The 24,027-nt window shown below is 43.8% G+C and overlaps 1 protein-coding gene across 1 annotated transcript in view; it reads right to left on the bottom strand.

Annotated features, from left to right (window-relative positions):
* The window catches only part of LOC109701984 (uncharacterized), a 42,777-nt gene extending 19,583 nt beyond the window's left edge, over positions 1-23,194 (bottom strand). The window contains 11 exon segments of the mRNA XM_074057383.1: positions 1,319-1,392; positions 1,645-1,830; positions 3,900-4,000; positions 4,074-4,132; positions 4,205-4,310; positions 8,048-9,903; positions 11,739-11,834; positions 11,966-12,092; positions 20,584-20,675; positions 21,651-21,782; positions 22,445-23,194. Coding sequence (XP_073913484.1) covers positions 1,319-1,392; positions 1,645-1,830; positions 3,900-4,000; positions 4,074-4,132; positions 4,205-4,310; positions 8,048-9,903; positions 11,739-11,834; positions 11,966-12,092; positions 20,584-20,643 — 2,665 coding nt within the window. The 5' untranslated portion in view covers positions 20,644-20,675; positions 21,651-21,782; positions 22,445-23,194.
* Between the last annotated feature and the right edge of the window lie 833 nt (positions 23,195-24,027).

Below are 24,027 nucleotides of genomic sequence, written 5' to 3'. Positions count from 1 at the left end.
AGGCTGAACTGACAGATACACATAGGAAACTTGGAGCTATGCCCAGTATACAGCAAATACTTACTGTTATTATTACTGACATTGGTTGCTTACATTTCCTAGAGTGGGATGAGGTCACCCAGAGTGTTTCCACAGTGTTTCCAGTTTTGGATCTCTTCCTGTTCTCCCCATATGCTCAGGAGAAAGGGCCAGTGGCCACCACCCTGTGTTAATACCCCTAGCCTGCCATATGCTCCCCGTGGAACAAAAAGCAAAGCAGGCCCAGGCCCCACTCTCAGACAGACCTCACTGTCTAGTTAAAATCACTTGGCTTTACTGTCCCTGTTTAATAGTTTGCCTCCCTTTTACAGCAAGGCCCAGCTTCTATTTACAGTAATCACTCAGTGTCTTTTTAAATGATGTTGATTTAAGAAAAATAATCAGTGACTAATTTAAATAAAAGATAAAGTGGAAAAACAGAACAAGGTGAGGGCAAATTCTCAGAGTCTGAGGTAGTCCTGCCTGGCTCCATGGTGACTGCTACCTTGCATACCTCCATGACAAGAGGCCACCACCCAAGTCCTCCTCTGACTCTCCAGACAAGGTTTCCATTTGCTGTGGACTGAGACCTGCCTCCTAAATCTCCCACCCCAGGATCATCTGGGAAAACCTGTTTTCCCCTACACAGTAGCCCTTTAGTGACTGTGCCACTTCCCAAAGTACCAGAATCACTGAGGATGCTTATTAAAATATACTCAGAATATATGTAGACTCCCAAGCTCCAGCCCAGACCCCCGCATCAAACCACCTGGGTGAGCCCCAGAAATGAGCTTCTAAACAGGCTTACCAGGGGACTCTGATGCCTCTTAAAGTGCCAGAAGTACTAAGCCAAAGAACTGCCTTTGGAGGTCAAATGGCTCCAACTGCCACAATCAAAAAGTTGTGATTTTTTTTAACTGCGGAAGGGATATAAAAGGCAGAGCGAGCGAGCAGCATTAGTCCTTTGTCCAGAGGTTCCCACTGCAGACCCAGGCAAGGGGGCCTTTGCTGCTGCTGCAAGTTAAATGGGGATGCGCTTTCCACACGAGCCCCGCCTCCTGTCTAGCTCCGCCCCTCGACCGCCCCACCTACACAAGCGCCGTCTTCAGTGCGGCCCCGCCCACTGGTGAGCTCCACTCATTAGCAGTTTGGTTAGCTCCGCCCCTCAACTGGCCCCCTTCCACACAGACCTCGCCCACTGGCTAGTCCCGCCTCTGGTCAGCCCGCCTCCCGTGCAGCTCCACCCCTCACGCAGACACAGCTTTCTGATCACCCTACCTCCCACACCAGCCTCTCCTACTGGTCGCCGGGGTCAGCGCAGCCCCACCCACCGGCCCCGCCTCCTGGACCTCCAGCTTCAAATGCCGCCAGCCCCTGGTCAGCCCAAAGCCAGCTTTTCGGAGTCGCCCACTCCCAGCCCGTGAACCCCAGGAGTTCTGCCTTCTTGCGGCACACATCATTAACCACCGTTTTTTTTTCTTTTTGCAATTGTATTTTCTTTCATATTGTGACATTTACAAAAGTTCTTACACTGTATCATTATTGAATTCACCCCCGCCATCATTCTCCTTTATCCCTCCTCCCCAAACCACTTTCCTCAGTCTTTGTCGTTTGTCTTCCCTCCACCAGTCGCAGGCATCTAGGGACGGAAACGATCCTTTTTGTACTGTCTCTAGGGCATCTAGGACAACGTCTGGCTCATGGGAGACGTCCACATGGCGAGCTGGCTGAACCAATGCGCTGCCCTCTATCTCATGCAAGGGCGAGCGAACAGGCTTCTCACCACTGCTAAAGGCATTGAACCAGACTGAGCTGGCAACACACAAACCCGGTCACCCAGCTGCAAAGGTCCTTACCAAAGCTACAAAACTCCACGTAAATAAAGGGTTATGCACAGGGGGAAAAAAAAAAGTCACTGCAGCGCCCTCCCTAGAGCCTGAAAAAGCAAAATCAGAAAACAACCCAATTCAACCAACCAAAAAGCCTGGAAACAAAACGAACAAAAATTATTAAAGGAACAGGTCGAATAAATGCTGGTGCCCCCATACTGTGAAAGATCAGGTAGCTTCTAGGGTAGCAGGTTAGTTCTGAGTCTGTCCATGTTAGTGGTTTTGTAAGTAACCCTTTGTGGAACTCCCCTACCCCCATGGCAAGCATGCATCTCTTCATGAAGGGTGTGAAAGAGGCCAAGTTGGTGCCTAGAGGGCTCGAGTGGGAATGAGAAGGGGAGGACAGTTGTTAACTATTTTTTCTATTTCTTTGAATTGCTTCCTGGAGTGCAGCAACCTCAGATTCCCTGTCATAATTTCTGAAACAGAATTTAATTTTTAAAAGTATGTTCCTTCTGGGCTAGTGGTCTCTGACCCTCACCCTGAGCTACAGGGTCAGCTCTGGCTCCTTGGGCTGCGCACCTGTCCTGCAGGCACACAGCCTGGCCGTCAGCACCTTCAGGAACACAGGCAATGGTCCAACTTATTTTAAAATCCTAAAAAAAAGGTGAATCTAATCTGGCCTGGATTATATTTGTCTGTGTATCAGTGAAATCATAGGATACAATATCAGTTTTTATTTTTTTAATGGAGCAAGGAGCCCATGAAGGCAAAATGACCCCAAAAGTCATAATGCAGCCCTGGGAGTTATCTGCCCAGGAACATGGGCCAGTGACAGGAGAATCCCATTTGTCACCTGAGTGGCTGCAGAGCCAGTGGCTTCTCATTCCTCTTCCTCCTAGGAGATTTCTGGCATTTCCTTCCTTCCTTTCATTTCCATTGTTTCACTGGGAGACTCCCTAGGGAAAAGTCCTGTATCCTGGTCTCAGCTGGGAGGAAAGGGAAAAGAAGGATTTCCCATCCATCTAGTGGTTAATTTGCAGGGGGGGGGGGCGGTTCTGGAACTGATGCCTGCATGTAGCCTTAGGTGATTCACTTAAAGCCCCCAGCTTCAGTTTCCCCATCTTATGGATGGTACCTACTTCAAGGTTGCTGGGAGTCCTGTAAATGGGAGTACCTGTGGCAAAGTGCTCAGAAAAGCACTGGATGGAGAAATCGATCTCTCAGTGGTAGAAAGAAATAGGGGACTGAGACCCTATAGGACCATTAAGAAGGTCCTGAGGGAGGCAGAGGCCACACACCCTATGGCTCACACATGCTTCCTGCCTTCCAGAGCCTTTTGAGGGCCAGACATGGCTCTAGGGCAAGAAGGAGGCTGATAGGGATTTTTAGGCCAACAGGCCATGGCTCTGCTAGGCCCACCTGTCCAGGCACACAGGGTCTGTGACACACATATAGAAGGGGGCACATCCAGACACAGCTGCACAGAACCCACCCCAACAGTCACACACAATTCGCAGAGACACAGGCAAGACACATAGCGATAGGAAGAGACACACCCCCAACACTCATTCCCACCAGGGACACAGAGGTAAAGACAGGACATAGCAGACACCCAGACACATAGACAACACACATAGACACCCAGACACATAAACAGGGATCACTGCAGACACACACCACACAAAAGACTGGACACAGGAGGCCAGTAGAGAAAGGCAGAAAGCCTGAGAGACAGACTTAGATGAAGTGTGTGTGAAGGACACTGATGTACACACGAGCAGTCAAGACCATAGGAAGACATCCAGATACAGCACACAGCCCTGCAAGGAGACACGCAGACACATCAGAAGACACAGCCAGGATCTCAAGTTACTCTGCACTTACAGATCTACCTGTGTCCCCTCCCTCCTCAGTGCCCATTCTCTCCCCTCACTCTGGGCCTACACTCCCTCCCCCCGGCCCTGTACACCCTCTTCCACAGCTGGCACACCATCTCCCTGCTCCCTACATTTCTTTCCCCTGGACCAAACTCTCTCTGGCCCCACACACCCTCTTTTCCGACCCCGCACACCCTCTTCCCTGGCCTCCACATTCTCTCCCCTGATCCGCACCCTATCCCGGGCCCACACACCCTCTCCTACAGTCTGCCCCTACCCGGACCAGGGTCAGTCCAGGTAGAGGCAGAGGGTGGGCTGGACCCGCCTCTCCAGCAGCAGGACTCACCCGCGCGCCACCGGTGGGACAATAACCGCGCCCGCAAGGCCCGCCCAGGCGCAGTGCGCCTGCGCAGATGGAGCCAGACTACACTTCCCAGAATCCCACGCGCAATCAACACCCTTGCGAGCCCTTCCCACCGAGCGCCTCGCAGCCGGAAGAATCCGAGCAGAACCGAATTGGGGAGGATTGCGAGCTTCCATTTCCCACAGGCCTCCGCGGGCCCCGGGGCCTAGGAGGCGGGGCCTGGAGGATGGACGTGGAGAAGCAGAGAGGACCGGGGGCAGGGCGGGAGGGGGAGATGAATGGGACAAGCAGGGATGGGAGCTGGAAGGGCTGAAGAGAGCTGGCAGAACTACAGCAAGGAAAGGGAGTAGAGGGAGGAAAGAGGAAGGAAAGGTGGGGAAGGAGAAAGGGTGGAAAGAGTGAGGATGAGGAAGAAAGAAGCATAAGGACGAGGAAAAGCACGGGAAGAGGAGGAGAAAAGGCAGAGTTGGGGGAGCAAAGAAGGGAAAGGGCAGAAGGAGAGAAAGAGGAACGGTTGGGAGGAGGGGTGGGACTGATAAATGACATTCTGCAGGTGTCACTGGCTGTATAAGAGACACTCAAATCGCTTTTGCTGAAAAATTCTGACTCCTAACTTGGACACATGAATTAACTAAAAACAGGAGAAGCCTAGCACCCCTGCCTCCATTTTATATCTGTCTTTGCTCTAAGCCATTCTATTTTCACTCACTTTGTGATCACCTTGGATTCCAGAAAGAATAGAACTGATAACATCTTTATGACAAGGGACTGAAACTTCCCATAAGGAACAGTGGAGACTTGCAGGACAGACCACCCCGCACATGAGGACAATGACCTGTAATGATGAGGCTGCACCCTGGAGCAGGAGCAATCATCTCATGGGAACCAGATTGCTCCCCTCAAGTGATGACAGCGATGACATCTTCTCTGGAACCCCTCTGGGAACCCTTGGACTGAGATAATGGTCAATCAGAACACTCCTGTGACTGGGACTGTAATTGTGCATACCTTTGTCCCCTGCTTCTAGTTCTTGGTCTACTTAAACCTGTAACTCGTGACTGTACCCTGAAGATGGCTGAAAATGAGCTAAGTGCTTACTCTGCCTTTTCCCATGGCATGACCAGGGCCGTGTAATAAATCTTTCTCTGCCTTCAACATGCCTCTTTGTCATTTAGGAACAGGTAGCCGGACCTGGCATATGAAATCTCAGAAGTTTGGGTCTTAGGTCCAAAACTCCGGTTTCAGCTGGACTGAGGGGTGACCCTGCAAGTTACAACCCTATAGTGTGCTTATTTGTGGAACATTGGTAAAGCATGGAGAGGTGCAAGTAGCAAATGAGCATGGCACATGTTCAGTGAAATTTACATGAGGCCACTGATGTGGCTGAGCCGCCCCCACAGACCAAACTAAAACAAGGTTGTTGGTGCTGAAGTTCTATAATCTATATTATATACAAATAGAATCATACAGTATGTGAACTACAGGATTCATTTTTTTTTCTTTCAGCATAATTCTCTGGAGATAGATCCAAGTCGTTTAGTTTATAACTTTATTGCAGAAAGCAGTGACTGGATCACAAGTTGGGTATGATACCTGGATTGTTTCTAGTTTGGAGCTATCATGCTGTGTGTGTGTGTGTTAAGAACACATCATGAGATCTACCCTTTTAAATCAGAAGAGGGAATTTAAAACCCCACTTTCTATCAGTCTTGTGCTCTATATAGTTAAGAGCTCTCTTTACAGGGACCCCTATACTGTCAGAGGCCATAGCTAAGAGGGGACTTGAGAGCTCTGGATGGTACAGAAAAATAACTCCTTCAGGAGTGGGGTAACTACTAGACAACATGAGACTTCTTTTGGGGGTGAAAAATATTCTAAAATTGGCTGTGGTGAGAGAGTATGTACAAGCCTGAATACATTAGGTTCCAGTTAAATACACAAATATACAAATATACTGAATATACATACTGACTATACAAGGTTCCACTTAAAGTGGAACCTTGCACTAGGGGATACCAGGGTCTCATCCAAAATTGTATAGTATGTAAATCATACCTCAACAAAGCCACTACCAAAAATTACCCTAACAGTCTCTAAATCACCATTTATGAGTGACAGAACTCTCATGATCCTGGTGAAGTCATCACCTCTCCCTTCAACACTCAAAAGTATCACAAATAATTGCCTTGGGACTATCATGACTCTTCTTATGGTGCCCTTTGTGCATGAGTCACCTCACCCTCTAACTCCAGTGCCCCCATGTTTTGGGGACAAGGCACCCACACCAGCACTTCCTCACTCCCCCTTTAGATCATTTCTCTTTGTGGTACATAGTATATATCTATCACACAGTATTTTTTGTTTTTTCCCATTGAATGATGACAAAAATTTTGGCCATTTGTATCCTGCAGTGCCTGGCATGAGAAAATACTCAATACCATGTAAATGAGCTCTGCATTCCCAACATAATCTACACTCCTCACTAGTCACAAATCTACACGTGGTCAGAATTAGATTATCAGCCTACAAATTGAGTTTTTTATTGCAGTATCAATAAATGCACATATTTAACTTAGACATATCTTTACATATGAGTATTTCTATACAGAAACACACATAACCTTCCTAATTTTTATTACTCTATTTATTTACTTTTAGATACAGGGTCTTACTATATAACTCAGGTTGGTCTCGAATTAAAGATCCTCATGCCTCTTACTGGATTACAGTGTGCCACCATGCACAGCCCTTTTTAATATTTAAAAAATTTAGTATTTACACACAAAGCTAATTGCAGTATGACTTCATGTTTTTTTATGTCTTGCCAATCTCATGGACTAATATGGGAAGTTTCATTGCATTAAAAAATATTCTAGAACAATCCAAATACCACAAGGATTGTCTGTAGTGCTTCTTTAATGGTTAAAGCATCAAAAGCATTATTTTCAGTTTATTTCACAGCTATTTGTGTACTTAAGCTCTCTAGCTTGTTAAATTTTTCAATATTGAGTTTCAAAGGCTTTGTGTTTGCTAGTCGAGCGCAACCAAGCCATGCCTCCAACCCTAATTTTAATACCATCCATCCCCTGGGTAGGGCTGTATTCTACCAAGACCTTTTGTTCTAATTGGCTTAATCTCCAAGTGTCGGGAGGTGAGAGTTCTCATCAACAATGCTACCTGTACTTACACTCTTACAGAAGGGATGGTCAGCCACCACGTTACCTCAAGCACCAGATGGCTGTCAGTTCTGCACCTTTTCTACATTCTGGGAAAGTAAAGAGCTTTCCTCTGCTCTACAACAGTAGCTTTCTTAGTCTTGACCTGCTGATTGTTTTCATGCAGCTGAACGTGACTGTAAGAAAGGCTAAGATTGCTTAAGAAAAAAAAAAAAAAGCCTTTCATGGCCAGCATTTAGTGTATGTCCAGGATTGTAAGCCAAGCCCTTAAAATGGGTATTTTTCAAAGCAAGTTTTTTCCATTTTTGTTTTTTTGTGATACTGGAGTTTGATCTCAGGGCCTCATGTTTGTTAGCCACTCTATCTCTTGAGCCACACCCCAGCCCTTTCTGTTTTACTTATTTTTAGTAGGGTCTCACATTTTTGCCCAAGCTGACCTGCAATCCCATTTATGCTGCCTGCACAGCTGGGATGACAGGCCACCACACCCAGCTCTTTATTGGTTGGGATGGGGTCTTGCTGTTTGCTTGGACTGGCCTCCAACGGCAATCCTCCTAATCTCCACCTCCCACATAACTACTGCACCCAGCAAAGCAAGTGTTTTAAATAGAAAATATGTATATTTTATTTTTCAAAGATTAAACTATACTGTTAACGCACTTGAGGGAACAAGAGGGACAACAGTTTCATATTGCAGAAATCCAAATGAGATGGTGGCACCTGGACTACGATGATGTCACTGGCAGATGGATCCTAGAGGCATTCAGAACATTGAATTTATAGGACTTCCTGGTATGGGAGTGAGGAGGGGAAAACTGAGGCTGACTCTCCAGAGTGAGTTCGCTGATGCTGAGCCAGATGTACACTCTGCCTGAAGGCTCTTCCACACTCCTTACACTCAAAGGGCTTTTCTCCAGTATGAATTCGCCTGTGCAGTGTAAGATGTGAAATCTGGCTAAAGGCTTTGCTACAGTCCTTACACTCATAAGGTTTCTCTCCTGTGTGAATTCTCTGATGAAGAGTAAGGGATTTACGGTGGCTAAAGGCTTTTCCACAAACATCACATTCATAAGGTTTCTCACCAGTATGACATCTTTGATGGCAAATCAGGGACGCCTTCTGACTGAATGCCTTCCCGCACTCCAGACATTCATATGGCCTTTTGCCAGTGTGGAGTCTCTGATGTTGAATGAGATAGGAGCTGTCGCTAAAGGCCTTCCCACATTCCACACACTCATAAGGCTTCTCGCCGGTATGAACTCTCTGGTGTTGAACAAGATGTGCAATCTGACTGAAGGCCTTTCCACACTCCTGGCACTCATAAGGTTTCTCTCCAGTGTGCATTTTCTGGTGTTGCACAAGGTGTGCATTCTGGCTGAAGGTTTTGCTGCATTCCTTACATCCATAAGGTTTCTCTCCAGTGTGAACCCTCTGATGGTGAGCGAGGTGTGTGCTCTGCCGAAAGGCTTTCCCACATTCCTGACATTCGTAGGGCTTCTCTCCAGTGTGAACTCTTTGATGAAGGGTAAGTGAGCCACGGTGACTGAAGGCTTTCTCACAGTTACTGCATTCGTAAGGTTTCTCTCCTGTATGAATTCTCTGATGTACAGTCAGGGAGGAGCCATGGCTAAAAGCCTTCCCACACACATTACATTTGTAAGGTCTCTCTCCAGTATGCATTCTCTTATGTTGAGTCAACCCTATGTGATCGGTAAAAGCCTTCCCACAATCAATACAATCAAAGGGTTTCTCTCCAGTATGGTAGTAGCGCCGATGGCGTGTAAGAGAAGCATTCTGCCTGAAAGCCTTCTCACAGTCAATACACTGGTACGGTCTCCTCCCACTGTGAGTCCTACGGTGATGAGCTAGGGATGAGCAGTCACTGAAGGCCTTCCCGCACTCCACACATTCATAGGGCTTCTCTCCAGTGTGGACCCTCTGATGCTGAGCGAGGTGTACAAGCTGGCTGAAGGCCTTATTACATTGCTTACACTGATAAGGCTTCTCTCCAGTGTGGACCCTCTGATGTTGAGCAAGATGGGCACTCTGGCTGAAGGCCTTCCCACACTCAGCACATTCAAAGGGTCTCTCTCCTGTGTGTATTCGCTGATGTTGAGCAAGATGGGCACTCTGGCTGAAGGCCTTCCCACACTCAATACATTCATATGGCTTCTCTCCAGTATGAATTCTTTGGTGAAGAGTAAGGGTTGAGATTTTGTTGAACATTTTCTCACAGTCATTACATTTAAAAAGTTTCTTTTCTCCATAATCTCGCTTGTGTTTTTTTACAATTGAATGTGTTTTCTTGTCTGTATCAAAATTATGTATTCTTTCTTCCATGGGAATAATCTGTTTTATATAAGGTAATGTATTCAGATGAAAATCCATCCCAGACTTAGCAGAGTGGTCTCTTTTCTCAATAAGGGCATCTATATGAGTGACTGTCTCCTGCCTAAAATGTGTTCTCTGAAAAAGTGACGCTGTCTCAGACAAGTCTTCACATTTCTGGTTTTCCCCTAAGGTGGAACACTCAAGGTCATCGTTTGTAAGTCTTTCTACTATTGCCTGGGATAATTTTTCTTCACAAACATCCTGCATTAGCGATAATTCCGTGGTCACCCACATATATGCCAGGTCTGAAAGGTAACAAGAAAAACAAACATTTGCTTTATTAAATACTAGAAGAATGGAAACTTTCAAAATGAAACCATGTGAATCAAACAGTTATTAAAGTCCACCAAAAGTCCGTGTTTTTGGTGTTTCATAAATAAAATTAGGTGACCAACCACACTTGCATTCTTGAAATGAAACTGTATCACATCATGTGACAACCTGATGTGTAAGATCTGGCACCAAGGTCTGTGGTTGGGATTTGTCTGTGACTGCTCTTTTTATCCTCTATTCTAGAATTTTAAACAGCATGGTGATATTTTTTCTTACAGGTTTACAGGATTGGTTTACGAAACTATTGGGATTTTGTGGCTTCTTTTCTTGGATGAGCCAGCTCTTGCACAACTTCCTGAATTTCTTTGATGGGAAGTGGTCTGTTTTTATATGTCTTACCTTCTGTCGTGTCAGCTGTGCCACTTTGTACTTCTGTACTCTCCTAGAATAAAGGTCACTTCATCTATGTTTTCAAATTACAGAATCTGTTTTTATTGAGAATAACAGATTCATGATTCTTTTAAGTCCTTATGCATCTGTGGTTTTATATGTTTTCTCTCATTTGACCCAACAGATTATATAACTTACTGGTTTTCTAAAAAGGTACACATTTGATTTCTCACGAGATCTCCTGTTTTAAAATTCATTGATTGCTCTTTTATTTCTAGAAGTACAAATCACTACATATAATTTATTTTGGTTTTCCTTTGATTCATTCTATTCTTTTTCTTCTATCTTGAATTGGATGTTTATTTTAATTATTTCCTATCTATGAATGTGCATTTAGGGCCACAAGTGACCCTCACTGCTTCAACAATCTTCTTCTTGAAGCTATGAAAACTGAAAGCAGGAAAAGGCCACAGAATAAACTGTGACTATATCACTTGAGGCTCATTTCCTTAAAATACCGCAGTATTTTATTTGCTTTTTTAAATCAGAAAAGGAGCTCTGACACAAAGCAAGGAAATAAGAAAAAAATTTTTAGCGCTGGTAGAGTGGCTAAAGTGGTAGAGTACCTGCCTAGCAAGCATGAAACCCTGAGTTTAAACCCCAGTACCGCCAAAAAAAAAAAAATTTTTTTTTTAATAAAATAGGTCAAAAGTTCCAGTCAGTACAATGTAAATGGGAAAAGGATGGACACAGAAGAGAATGTACATGAGCTAATTTCTTCTTCCTCTTTCATACTGGTATCAAAAGATGATATTTTGAATTTTGAGTGTATGAACTTCAAAATTAAGATAGAAAAATATATAAAGACAGAAAGGTAACAACTTATGTAACTAAAAAACTTTCCAGTAAAGGGAGGGTGGTGTGAAGAGACAGAAAGAAAAAAAATTGACATAATAAAGCTGTATATGGTGTGTGGTGCATACCTGAAATCCCAGAATTCAGGAGGTTAAAGTAGGAGGATCATGAGTTCAAGGCCAGCCTGGGCTATGTAGAGAGACCCAGACTCAAAAAAAAAAAAAAAAGAAAAATAATTAAAGGCAGCATGAAGGACATAACTACTATACATGCTAACACAATAAACTCAGCTTTAAAAAAAAAAAAAGGAAACTTTTTCAAACAGTTAAAAAAACATCAGTTTGTTTAAAGAATTCAGAAATGTTTAAAGTCAGGATGACTAAGAATGTGGTATGTGAGCAGAAGTAGGTAAACATCAACAGACTGAGTTCAGAAACAGACCCTGATATACACAGAGCATCAATTAGAGTGGTGTGTCATACAGTGGATGCTGGGAGGGCAAACTAATACCACAGAGAAGACACTTGGCACATGTCTCCACCTTTAATCATCTGGCACTCACCTGGGCACAGGCCTCTTGACAACTCTCCTTTTATCAACCAGGGCTCCTTCTCTTGTTCCAATAAGGAGATCACATCTGGCTTAGAAATGCAAAGACCTACATAGGAGATATGAAAATTGGCTCTGCTTGTAAATGGTTTTGAAGAAAGAGGGACAGTGTAGGGGAAATGCTGAGAAAACCAGGAGAGGCCAGTGAGTCATGGGGAGGTGGAAGAACACTACTCTCACCCAGCGATGCCAAGTTCCTGTAGTTCTCCAGCATCACCTTCCGGTACAGACTCCTCTGAGCAAGATTCAGCCATTCCCACTCCTCTTGGGAGAAGTGGATGGCCACATCTGTGAAAGTCACGCAATCCTAAAATGACACAAATATAATCTTGTTCAACTGGTGTTCTTGTCCTCATGTGGTTCTAGGGTAAAAGGTTATGCTGTTCTTACTACTGAATAAAAACGCTGTGTGTAAGTTACAGCACCAAGGGTCTAAGTGTTTCATGCAGGTAGTTACTGAACAGCTTTTCTGCGAAGTTATATTGTATATATTAGGGAAAAAAAAAGAGAGACATACTCCAGTCTTCACTTGTAATTGTATGTTGGTGAGAATGCATTCTCACATGAAAAAAAAATGTTGACACAATACAATCAAGTAATAAGCTATGTTATTCATGTCAGGAATGAGAGCAATTCTCCACATAAGAGAAATTAAAGAGTGCAGGGACCGTGAGGCAAAGTGTGAAGAAAGGACACCCAAATAATGGTCATGATTTCAATCCTCACAATGTTCCCTAAGAAATCTTGTGTTCTTGAGATGTTCAGAGGTATGACTAAAAGATGAAAGAAAACAACAAACCACCTAGCAACATTATTTTCTTTTGATTTAAAACTGTATTTGCCTTAGGAGACAGCACATTTGGAAAGCTATCTTTTTCTAATTTGCTGGGATGTGATGTGAACCATGTCAGGCAACCTGTGTTTTATTACATGGGCTGCATTCTAACCATCACCATGGAGGGCAAGCTCATCACCACGGTTGCCAAGGCAGTTACTGATTTTATATCAACATCTCAGTAAGAGTTTCAAATAAATATCAGCCCTGAATGAAACTAGAAAGAAAGGAAGATTATGCCTAAGGATTCAGACTCTGTTGATCTTGGGCAGTTAATTAACTCCAGAGCCTCTGTTCTCCCAGGAATGATTTTAGTACCTACCTCAGGGCAGCATTGTGGGAGTTAAATGAACAAAGAGGAGTAAAGTGCTTGGCTCAAGAACTGTTACTGATGAACAAGATAAAGGTGGGACAAGCCAGGCATGTGGTACACAGCTATAATCCCAGCACTTGGAAAGCTGAGGCAAGAGGATTGTGAGTTCAAGGCCAGCCTGAGATCTCGCCTCAAAAAAAAGAATCAAGCGAAGAGCATTTAACTTAGTGGTACAGCACTTGCTGAGCATGCACACAACGCTGGGATACATCCCAAGCACCACCCCTGCACAGCCCCACAAAAAAGGGAAGGTAAGGCCAAGACAAAATGGTAAAATAAGTGGTTTGATGCTACAGTATAAGTTCTTAAATTTCATCTACCTACTTGCATTAAACTATAGTTAAGACATGGCCTCTGAATCCAGCCACCAACATTTGACCACTGTTCTATTCAGTATGTCTATTCCACTATGTCTGTTTTCAGCACTGATGATAAATTAAAGAACTTGAGAATGTCCAATGCATTCACAGGCAGTCTGCCATTTCTATCCCACTCCCTTCACTCCTGATGGTCCAGGTTACCTTCTAGTGTGTTTATCTAAAGAACTTTCTAGGACTGGCTCAAGTGGTAGAGGACTTCCCTGGCAACCATGAGGCCCTGAGTTCAAACCCAGTACTGCAAAATCAAAACAAAAAAAATAAAACTTCCTGTGACAACAATTATGTAGGAATTCTGACAATAAATTCTTAGTTTTGATCCATATGAGAACCTTTATTTCACTTCTATTCCTGCTTATTCTTATAGGACTAGAATTCTGGGTTGACAGTTATTTTCTTCGAGCACTTATAAAAGCTCAAAGTAACTCCTTCCAGCTTCCATGGTTTCTGACAAGAAATCCAATCATTCAACTCACTGCTGCTCTACATGTTATGCGTTAATCATTTTTCTCTGACTACTTTTTGAGGTTTAGTTTGTCTTCAGTTTTCAGCAGCTTGATTTTAAAATTTCCAAGCAGTGATTCCTTGAATTTATCATGGTGGAGTTTGCTGACTTTCACAGATCCACAGGTTTACAACTTTCACTAAAATTGGGGCATTTTCAGCCACTGTTTCTTTAAATTTTTTTCTTTTCTACACTCCACTTTCTCCTCTCATCTTGGAATTCCAATAATACAAATACTAGGCATTTTGATATTATCCCACAGGGCTCTGAGGCTCAGTTTAATCTTGTTCCTCTGTTATTCACATTAGATAAGCTCTATTTATATTCAAGTTCACTGTTTCATCTGTAACCTCTACCCCTTTAAGCCCATCCAGAGAGACCATCTTAATTATCATATTTTTATTTCCTATTCATGTTTTCTGTTCCTTTGCTGAGATTTCTTATTTTTCCATTTGTTCCAAGAATGCTTAATCTTACTCATTGGAGCATTTATTAGGGCAACTTTAAAATATCTGTCAGATGATTCCAACATTTGTATCATACTGATGTTAGTATCTGTTGCCTTTTCCTTTGTGAATTGAGATTCTTCAGTTGTTTTGTTTTTTCTTGATGAGAAATTTTGCACTGAATGGACATTTTAGACATGTTAGAAGACTTTGCATGTTTAAATACTATGGAGAGTGTTAACATTTTGTATAGGTTACAAGTTCCAATCAGCCTTCTCTGTGAACTGTGTTTATGGAGGGGGATGGGAAATGGAGGAGATGAAGGTGAGAAATATGGTTGATGTGCTGCATATACATACATGAAACAGAATGGTGAAACCTCTTGCAAGTGCTTTAAGTGCGGCAGGGAAGAGGTTGCAAGGGGGAGGGAAGATGGAGGGGGCAAACTAACTAACGTACAATGCAAGCCTATTTAAAATGCCCCCTGTACAACGAATATATACTAATTTTTTTTTTTAAAGCATCAGTTTCTTATCAAAGCCTTTGTAGTGTCTCGATTTGCTTGTGCAGCACCACCCAGTGGCCATCTTGAGAATGGCTGGTTGTCAGTTCCTCAGTTCACTTCTCAGTAAGGATTGTGGTAGTTATATTCTTTAGGGTGAGATAAAGGCATGAGTAGCTCAGAGTCAGCCCACAACTAATAACCAACTTTGTCATCAACTTCTAAAGCCCTGCCCTCTCTGCACTGTCTCTAGTGATTTTGGTTTCTCTGCAGCTCCTTTTTTGTCCTCTAGTCAGGTAACTGGGACTAATGTACTGCACTGCACTCTACACTACCCAAGAATATAGCAACCCTTAGGGTCAAGTAGAAAGAGGAGAGGTCAAGTAGAGAGAGAAGAGAAACCAGGCACCAGTGGCTCACACATGTAATCCTAGCTACTCAGGAGGCAGAGATCAGGAGAAACAGGATTGGAAGCCAGCCTGGGTAAATAGTTCATGAGACCCTATCTCAAAAATACCAAACAAAAAAGGGCTGGCAGAGTGGCCTAACTGGTAGAGACCCTGCAACTGCAAGGGCAGAGAAAACTGAAAATTTCTTAAAGAGGGGATTTTCTTTCTTCTCTTCTGAAGGGGCGGGGGGGGGGGTGAATTCTTTTCCACACTAAGCACCAACCAGAAGGCTTTTCTTGTAGTTCTTTCTGTCCATGCCAACATTCCTTCCAAGTTTTGGTCTGTTGAATCCTTGCTAGAAGATACTGGTGGACAAAAAAGGTAAATGCATCATAGGTCTGGTGACACTTTAAATTTGAACTGCTTCCAAATCTTCCTGCTAATAATTTCTTCTCATAGACCTCAGATATGCTGGCCTGATTTTATAGAAGCTTCCAAAGGGAAAGAGAAGGTGAAGTGTGTGCTTAGTCCCTCTCACCCAGAACTGTTAGCCTCTCCTCTCAAATTCAGTGTAAGTTATTATTTTCTAATGTACTTGTTGGAAATAAAAAACATCTTGATATTGAACTTGCACATGCAGGCGTGCATAAGTGCATATTGTTATTTTAATATGAAATGTCCCCCAGAGGTTCCTGTGTTAAATGCCTAGTCCCCAGCTGGTTATGCTATTTTGGGAAATAATGGAAACTTTAGGAGGTGGGACTAGCCAGAGGAAGTAGGTTATTGGGGGTATGACCTTGAAGGTTACACACAGTCCCCCATCCCTTCCTTCCTCTCTTCTTGCTGTCTGCCATGAGGTGAACAGCATCAGAAACATACTCCTACCACCAGAAACCACTGCCTTACTACAACCCCAGAAACATGGCCAAGTGATCATGGACTGAACTCCCTGAAACAGCAAGCCAAAACCAGTAAGTTGTTTATGTTAGGTGTTCTACCACAGTAATGTAAAAGTGACTAACAGATATACAATGGACTTAGTTCTTCAACAATAGTCAGAGTGACTTACACAAGTAATGTTTAGATAAGGCATACCACACACCAGGGACTTTTCTAAATAAAAGAATTAACTAATTAATCCTCACAAGAGTCCTATAAATTACTACTGTTATCCCCATTTTACAGTTGATAGAACTGAAATTAGGCGATATACCTAGTATTCAGTGGAGCTAGAATTTGTACATGCAGTCTGGCTCCAGAGTCAGTGTTAAAAACCTTTATACCATACTCTGCTGCTCATAAAATATTTTTCTTTCACCAGGAACTGATGGCTTACGCCTGTAATCCTAGCTACTTAGGAGTGGAGTTCAGCTTTCTCAATGAAACGCCAGCAGCACAGCAACTAAGAGATAGCATAGATAAATGGGACCTCATAAAACTAAAAAGCTTCTGTTCATCAAAAGAAATGGTCTCTAAACTGAAGAGAACACCCACAGAGTGGGAGAAAATATTTGCCAACTATACATCAGACAAAGGACTGATAACCAGAATATACAGGGAACTTAAAAAACTAAATTCTCCCAAAACTAATGAACCAATAAAGAAATGGGCACGTGAACTAAACAGAACTTTCTCAAAAGAAGAAATTCAAATGGCCAAAAAACACATGAAAAAATGCTCACCATCTCTAGCAATAAAGGAAATGCAAATTAAAACCACGCTAAGATTCCACCTCACCCGTTAGAATAGCCATCATCAGCAACACCACCAACAACAGGTGTTGGCGAGGATGCGGGGAAAAAGGAACCCTCTTACACTGTTGGTGGGAATGTAGACTAGTACAACCACTCTGGAAAAAAATTTGGAGGCTAATTAAAAAGCTGGACATCGATCTACCATTTGATCCAGCAATACCACTCTTGGGGATATACCCAAAAGACTGTTACTCCAGAGGCACCTGCACACCCATGTTTATTGCGGCACTATTCACAATAGCCAAGTTATGGAAACAGCAAAGATGCCCCACCACTGACGACTGGATTAAGAAAATGTGGTATCTATACACAATGGAATTTTATGCAGCCATGAAGAAGAATGAAATGTTATCATTCGCTGGTAAATGGATGGAATTGGAGAACATCATTCTGAGTGAGGTTAGCCTGGCTCAAAAAATAAAAAATCGTATGTTCTCCCTCATATGTGGACATTAGATCAAGGGCAAACACAACAAGGGGATTGGACTATGAGCACATGATAAAAGCGAGAGCACACAAGGGAGGGGTGAGGATAGGTAAGACACCTAAAAAACTAGATAGCATTTGTTGCCCTTAACGCAGAGAAACTAAAGCAGATACCTTAAAGCAACTGAGGCCAATAGGAAAAGGGGAACAGGTACTAGAGAAAAGGTTAGATCAAAAAGAATTAACCTAGAAGGTAACACCCACGCACAGGAAATCAATGTGAGTCAATGCCCTGTATAGCTATCCTTATCTCAACCAGCAAAAACCCTTGTTCCTTCCTATTATTGCTTATACTCTCTCTACAACAAAATTAGAAATAAGGGCAAAATAGTTTCTGCTGGGTATTGGGGGGGGGAGAGGGAGGGGGCGGAGTGGATGGTAAGGGAGGGAGTGGGGGCAGGGGGGAGAAATGACCCAGGCCTTGTATGCACATATGAATAATAAAAGAAAAATGAAAAAAAAAAAAAAAACAGGAGTGGAGTTCAGGAGGATCATGGTTCAAAGCTAGCCTGGGCAAACAGCTCATGAGACCCTATCTCAAAAAAAACCCATCTCAAAAAAGGGCTGGTGGAGTGGCTCAAGGTGCAGGCCCTGAGTTCCACAAACCCCAGTACCACAAAAAAAAAAAAAATTTCTCTGACAAATGACAACAATGCTGGTATTTAAAATGTTTAGGTATTCTAAGAAACAAGTTGCAATGGCAGTGTATGTTTGTGGCATTATAATTTAAAAAGGTGTTACGATGCCATATAAATTGTTCACTGTGTTTTTAATATAAACCCAAATCACTTGAACTACTCCAAATTATTTGATAATTTTCTAAATTTATGAATCAAATGGCTTTTTTTTTATGCAACTGGAGTTTGAACTCGGGGCCAGCCCTCAAATAACTTCTTATAATAATTAATTTCATTTACTTTAGCATTTTAACCAGGACATTAATTATAGTTCTAAAGCTTCTACTGTTGGTCATAGAATATTAACATTAAAAATGTATCTAAGGCTGGGATTGGGGCGTGGCTCAAGTAGTAGATCACCTGCTTAGCAAGCACAAGGCCCTGAGTTCAAACCCCAGTACTGCTAAAAGAAAAAGAAAAGTGTTCTAGAGCTAGGCTGGAGGGATCTTTTTTTTCCTCCCTCCTTTGTTAGAGTGAGCTTTCTCCCTCCCTTGTTATTACCAAACCTAACTGGAGCTAACTGGGGGTGACTGGAGATTCAGGAAAGACACAGGATAGACAGACAGACAGACAGAAAGCACGGTCAGGTGTGTTGAGCGCTCAGGTGGAGATGCACAACCCTCATTGCTTCTTTTCTCTACCTTTATTCTTTAAGGCCTTACTCCTTGCAGTTCTTTAAACCTGTTTCTAAAGTCTTCTTTAAAACCTTACTGAAAAAAAAAAAAAAAAAAGAAAAAAAAACCTTACTGAAAACCTCTTTCCTTGGACTCGCTCTGTCCCATGTTTTCTCTTAGCTGTTCCTTAGCTTAATCACTCCTAAAGTCTTTTGCCTCCAGGCTTACACTGTCCCATCTCTCTTTAACTTTCTTAAAGCCTTGGTGCTCAGACTTGTATATGCATAACTCTTAAAGTCTAGGTCCTTAGGCTTGCCCTGTAAAGTTCTTTCTTTGGCTTTTCTTTAGCTTAGCTTTTCTAAGGTCTATGTATAAAGTTCTTTCTTTAGCTTAGTTTTTCTAAGGCCTATGTTCAACTCTTTAGCCATTCTTTTCCCTTCAGCAATTCTTTTCCCTTCCAAAAGCTTCCCACACCAAGAAGCCCAAAGCCAAAGTCCAAAGTGAAAACCCAAGCCAAAGCCAAAAAGCCCCTCTTTCTCTTTCAGGGGTCTTTTATAAACAGCTGTAAACAGGGTGAAGCAACAGAAAAATGAGTTTAACCAAAGAAAAAAACAGAGATGTGGGCAAAAAATTCAACCATAAGGATGATTACTACAACACTATCAAATAGCAAAATAGTGTCAACAATTTTCATCTACAGAAAAAAAGGATGCAGAATGTCCCCTGGCCATTTTAAGATGATCAGTTTCCACAGGCAAGTAGAAGGATGGAAGTTTTGCATACTTTAGGTAGAATGGCACCCAACCCAGCTGTGCCTGCAGATTTCCTCTATTTCCTTCAAAACACAACTCAGGGCAGAGCACACTGGCTCATGTCTGTAATCCCAGCTACTCAGGAAGCAGAGATTAGGAGGGTTGAGTTTGAGGTCAGCTTGGACAAAAAGTTAGTGAGACCCCTCCCCCACCCCCCACCCCCATCTCAATTATGTTTGTCATCCCAGCTACGTAGGAGGCATAAATAGGAGAATTTTGCCCAGGTCAGCCCAGGCAAAAACACAAGACCCTATCTGTAAAATAACTAAAGCAAAAGAGGGCTGGGGTGTGGATCAAGTGGTAGAGTGCCTGCATAAGAAGCAAAAAAAAAAGATACAACTTAGGAATCATTTCTTCCATGAAATCCTCTGCCAGCCCTTCCCATGGAGCAGTGAGTTTGATGGTGCAGACTGTCTCCCACACAAGGATCACTTACCAAAGAGGTATGGTGTAACTAAAATAAAATACACTTCTTGCCAGATTATGTGACCCATCCCAAGCTTTATCAGTCTATAGGAAGGGGCACCTTCTTTTCTAATTCACAAAAAGGTGCCAGATGGACAATCAATGTCCTTCCTCACTACCCCACAACCAGTCTGTCCTCTTCCTGCAGCACGTGCCACACTGTGTTAAGTGTTTGCTGCCTTGTCATTTCTCTATCAGACTGTAAGTTGTCTGAGAACCAGCAATGAGACTTAGAGACCAGGCACACAGTGGTTCTCAATTTTCTCCAAGGACTCTACTTCAGTTTTATGTGATGCCTATAAAAAGACTAAGCACAAGCAAAGGGACGAGACTGAGTCACTTCTTGAATGAAAAATAAACACCAGGTAGGAAGAGAAGAAACTCTGGGAAGGCACTGGGTTATGTGAATTTATCCCTGTGGTCCCATCATTCGTCAGAAATGGAGGAAATAGCAAACAGCCTTCAGAGTGGAACTCTAAAGTAGACAATTCAGAGGAAAACAAACATTACCAAATCTTGAAAAGCAAGACTATTTGTGTTGGAGAGAGGGAATACTAACTCACCAGGGACATGGTTTTCACAAGTTCAATTCCCTTCATCTCCACTTCTTCCTGACTCTTCATTTGGAAAGGGGCTTTACTCTGAGAATGTAGAGCTGAAGGAGAAAGGAGTTGTGAGAGACCAAGAAGCACTGACAGTCACAGCTTAGAAACCCTCTCTTCCTTTCAGCTACCTGTTTTTACTACCCTCCCCACCCAACAGACTAGGTACTCATTGGAAGAACTATAGCTTATAGCTGGGATTACCTTCTGCTCTGGGTTTTCAGGTTGAACCCAATCAACCTCTCCCTGTCCCTTTCCTTCTCTCTATGCCCCCTCATTCATTAGCAGACACGTATAGGTATGTTGCTCCACAATCTTCAAAGAAAGAAGGGAACAATGTCACCATCTTATGCATGAAATCTCAGAAGTGAAGGCTTTTTGCACAAGGCACAGAGCTGAATAATAATGAGAACAGTCAGCAACCTGGGTCTCCCACTCAAGTGCTCCAGCAGACATGAGAAAACATGTCCCCATGCAACTATCAGGAAGATTCTTACAAGATGAATTCTTTGGAGAATACCGTCTTCTCCAGAAAGAGGCCTTACCTTTGATGACAGTCTCTGTGGACTGCAGTTAACTGAACCAAATGTGACATGAGACATGGTTTCCATTTTGCTTTATGACAAATGAACAGTTTTGATACCCCACCCTCAACCCTGACTCGATTCCTTTAATCAGGAAGAGTGTTAAGTATCTGAATTAATTCTGGCTTCTCTCCCTCAAGTTCCACTGCCTTCTCAAAGGATTATTATAATGTTGACAATAAGAACCCGCATGTATTGAACTCTTATTACGTGACAGGGACTACACTAAGTGCTTCAAATGTATGTGCTCATTTAATCCTTAAGAAAGTTCTCTGAAGTATATAATATTCTAATTTCCATCTTATTTACATAAGACCCGAGAATCATAAAGCTTAAGAAAACCACAACTCACTCAGTGGAGGCTGAGGATCTGGACTCTTGAAGTTACTTAACCATTTCATGGTTGGCTTATTCAACTGTCAAAAAGTGGTTAAGAAAACCTACCTCAGGCAATTACTGAGAGGAATATATGATAGCCAGTATAGAGGGACTCCAGAGTCATCCTGTCCTGGATCCAAATCTTGTCTCTCCACTCACTAGTAATTACTCATCCTCTGTATACTTCAGTGTCCTCCTCTGTAACAAGGAGACAAGGTAGTCCCTACTTTATAATGTTGTGAGGCTTGGTGTTAATATTCCCCAAAGTCTTAGATCTATGTCTGACTATACATAGCACTCAATAAATGCTACCTATTCCCACTGCATACAGTAAAGCAAGCAAAGAAAAATGTGGCTATGAACAGCAATTCATCTCTGTCTCCCGCTTTTTTTTTCCCCTCTCCCTCTTCAGTTACCTGGGGACAGTGACAAGAGAAGCAAGAGAAGTTTAGAAATGTGAACATTTTCTTGCACTGACGACTAAGACACAGAAATGTTGGAATCGCTCAGCATTTCTAGATAAAGGTGTGAATCTCATTCACAATTTCCACGCTGACACAGGGGACAAGGATCTGACAAATGCTAAGGTCCTTGAACAGCAGCATGGCACCCAGAAGTCAAGTTCTAATGGACAATATACTCTCCCCCTGGGTCCTTGGTGACACCTACAAGGACCTGGAAGAAGTGACCCTGGGTGAGTCAAGGTCCCTTCCTAAGGTCAGCTCCATGTACTTGACCTAGGTGACCTTACAAATCTCTGGACTTCAGGATTCACCAGCCTTGGAGAGCAGGGTCATTTTGGGGTCACTTGGACCCCAAAGAATAGCATGCAAAGCTCGATTTCCACCCGTTACTCTTACCTGCGCTGAGTCCTCGAGGTCTCTGCTCGTCCAGGTAGGGCGGGCATGGACTGCTTGGGCCGCAGTCCCGCTTGCCCACCTTCTCGGGATGCTAGGGCTGTGGCCCACACGGATCTACAAGGCAGACTGGGGTGGGGAGGAGGACATCCCCTCCGGGAGGGATTCCGACTATCCGTCACTTAAAACCCTTGTCTCATCCCACTGCACACGGGACAGCAAAGCAGGTGCAGGGATCCGCGCGGTCGCACAGTCGCACGCATTCCTCCCGCCCACCTGTCCCGTCACACACTTACCCCGCCTCCAGGGGTCAGTCCAGCATCCTCACCCACTCCACGCACGTGTTCCTCAGGCGCCCGGCCCCACGGAGCCCGAACAGTGGGTTCCTCTCCCAGGCGCGTCCAGCCCAGCTGCTGGCCCCGCCCCGGCGTTCTACTCACGCTCACTTCGACTTCCTGTCTTTGCCGGAAGTGGGCGTGTCCTCCGCCGCAAAAGGACCTTGGGAAATGTGTTCCCCCATCCGGTGGCGGTGGGAAATGGAAATGTGGCCAGATTAAAGGGAGTGGTTGTTCTGGGTCAGAGGATCTTCTATACCCTGATCCTGAGTAGACTCCCGCTTCCGCCCCCGAAGAATCTCAGCCAAGGCTGGGTTTAGGAGTCCTGGTCGGCTTCAGCACTCGGAACCGCCAGGAGCCAGCGCCAGGCTCGCAGTGCGCAGGCGCGGCCTTGGGAAGCAGCACGTTGGGTCCCAACGCATCTGGTCAGTGTTTTGGAGGCAGGGGAGTCTCTATGGCTTCCCTGAAGAGGACAGCTGTGGGGAGTGGACAGAGCTTAGGAAGACCTGGCTGGGAGCAAAGCCTACGAGATAGGAGAAAAAATGAGATTTGAGTTGCCTGATTTGTGCTCTGTGTGTGTGTGTGTGTACTGTTTCATGCCTGTCCATTATTGTTCTCTGAATATCCTCATTCCTCAAGTTATCTCTCCCTCCTAGGATGACAGTTCTAAGAGGCCACACAGCTTCGGTCCTGTTCAGGGCTATATTTTCAGTGACTATAGAGTGTTCAGCACACAGTAGATGCTTCTTTTTAAAAAATCACTTATTTGAACCCTAGCAGTCTAACCATGTAACAGAATGTTATAGGTTGAGTATGTCCTCCAAAAATTCAAGTATTGACGTGCACACCATCCCTAATGGTGTGATTCTTTAGAAGGTGGGACATTGGGAAGTAGCTGGGTTTTGGGCAAGATCTTCATGATTGGATTAGTGATAAGAACTGCCCCTTCTGCAGCCTAAGCTGCAGCTGGTTTCATCCCTTGCAAAACAAAGCCCACTGTTCCTCATCTCCAGCCACCTTCCTTTGCCCACCCCTAGACCTTGCTTCAGCAGCTAGTCTCATCCCTTGCAGAACAAGGCCTCACTGTCCCTTATCTCCTGCCACCTTTCATTGTCCATCCCTAGCCCTTGTTTTCTCCCAAATGCTACTTAAGGCCAGACCCGCTGAGAGAAGCTGCTGCACCATTTTCTCTTGGCCAGCCAGCCTGCTTATTAAACTTTTGGACATGAGATAACTCTTGTGAGCCTCCTT

This window comes from Castor canadensis, chromosome 16 (genome assembly GCF_047511655.1).
Source record: "Castor canadensis chromosome 16, mCasCan1.hap1v2, whole genome shotgun sequence".
Lineage (NCBI taxonomy): Eukaryota > Metazoa > Chordata > Mammalia > Rodentia > Castoridae > Castor > Castor canadensis.
The sequence above is the reverse complement of the archived record's forward strand: the minus strand, read 5'-3'. Positions and strand labels throughout refer to the sequence as shown.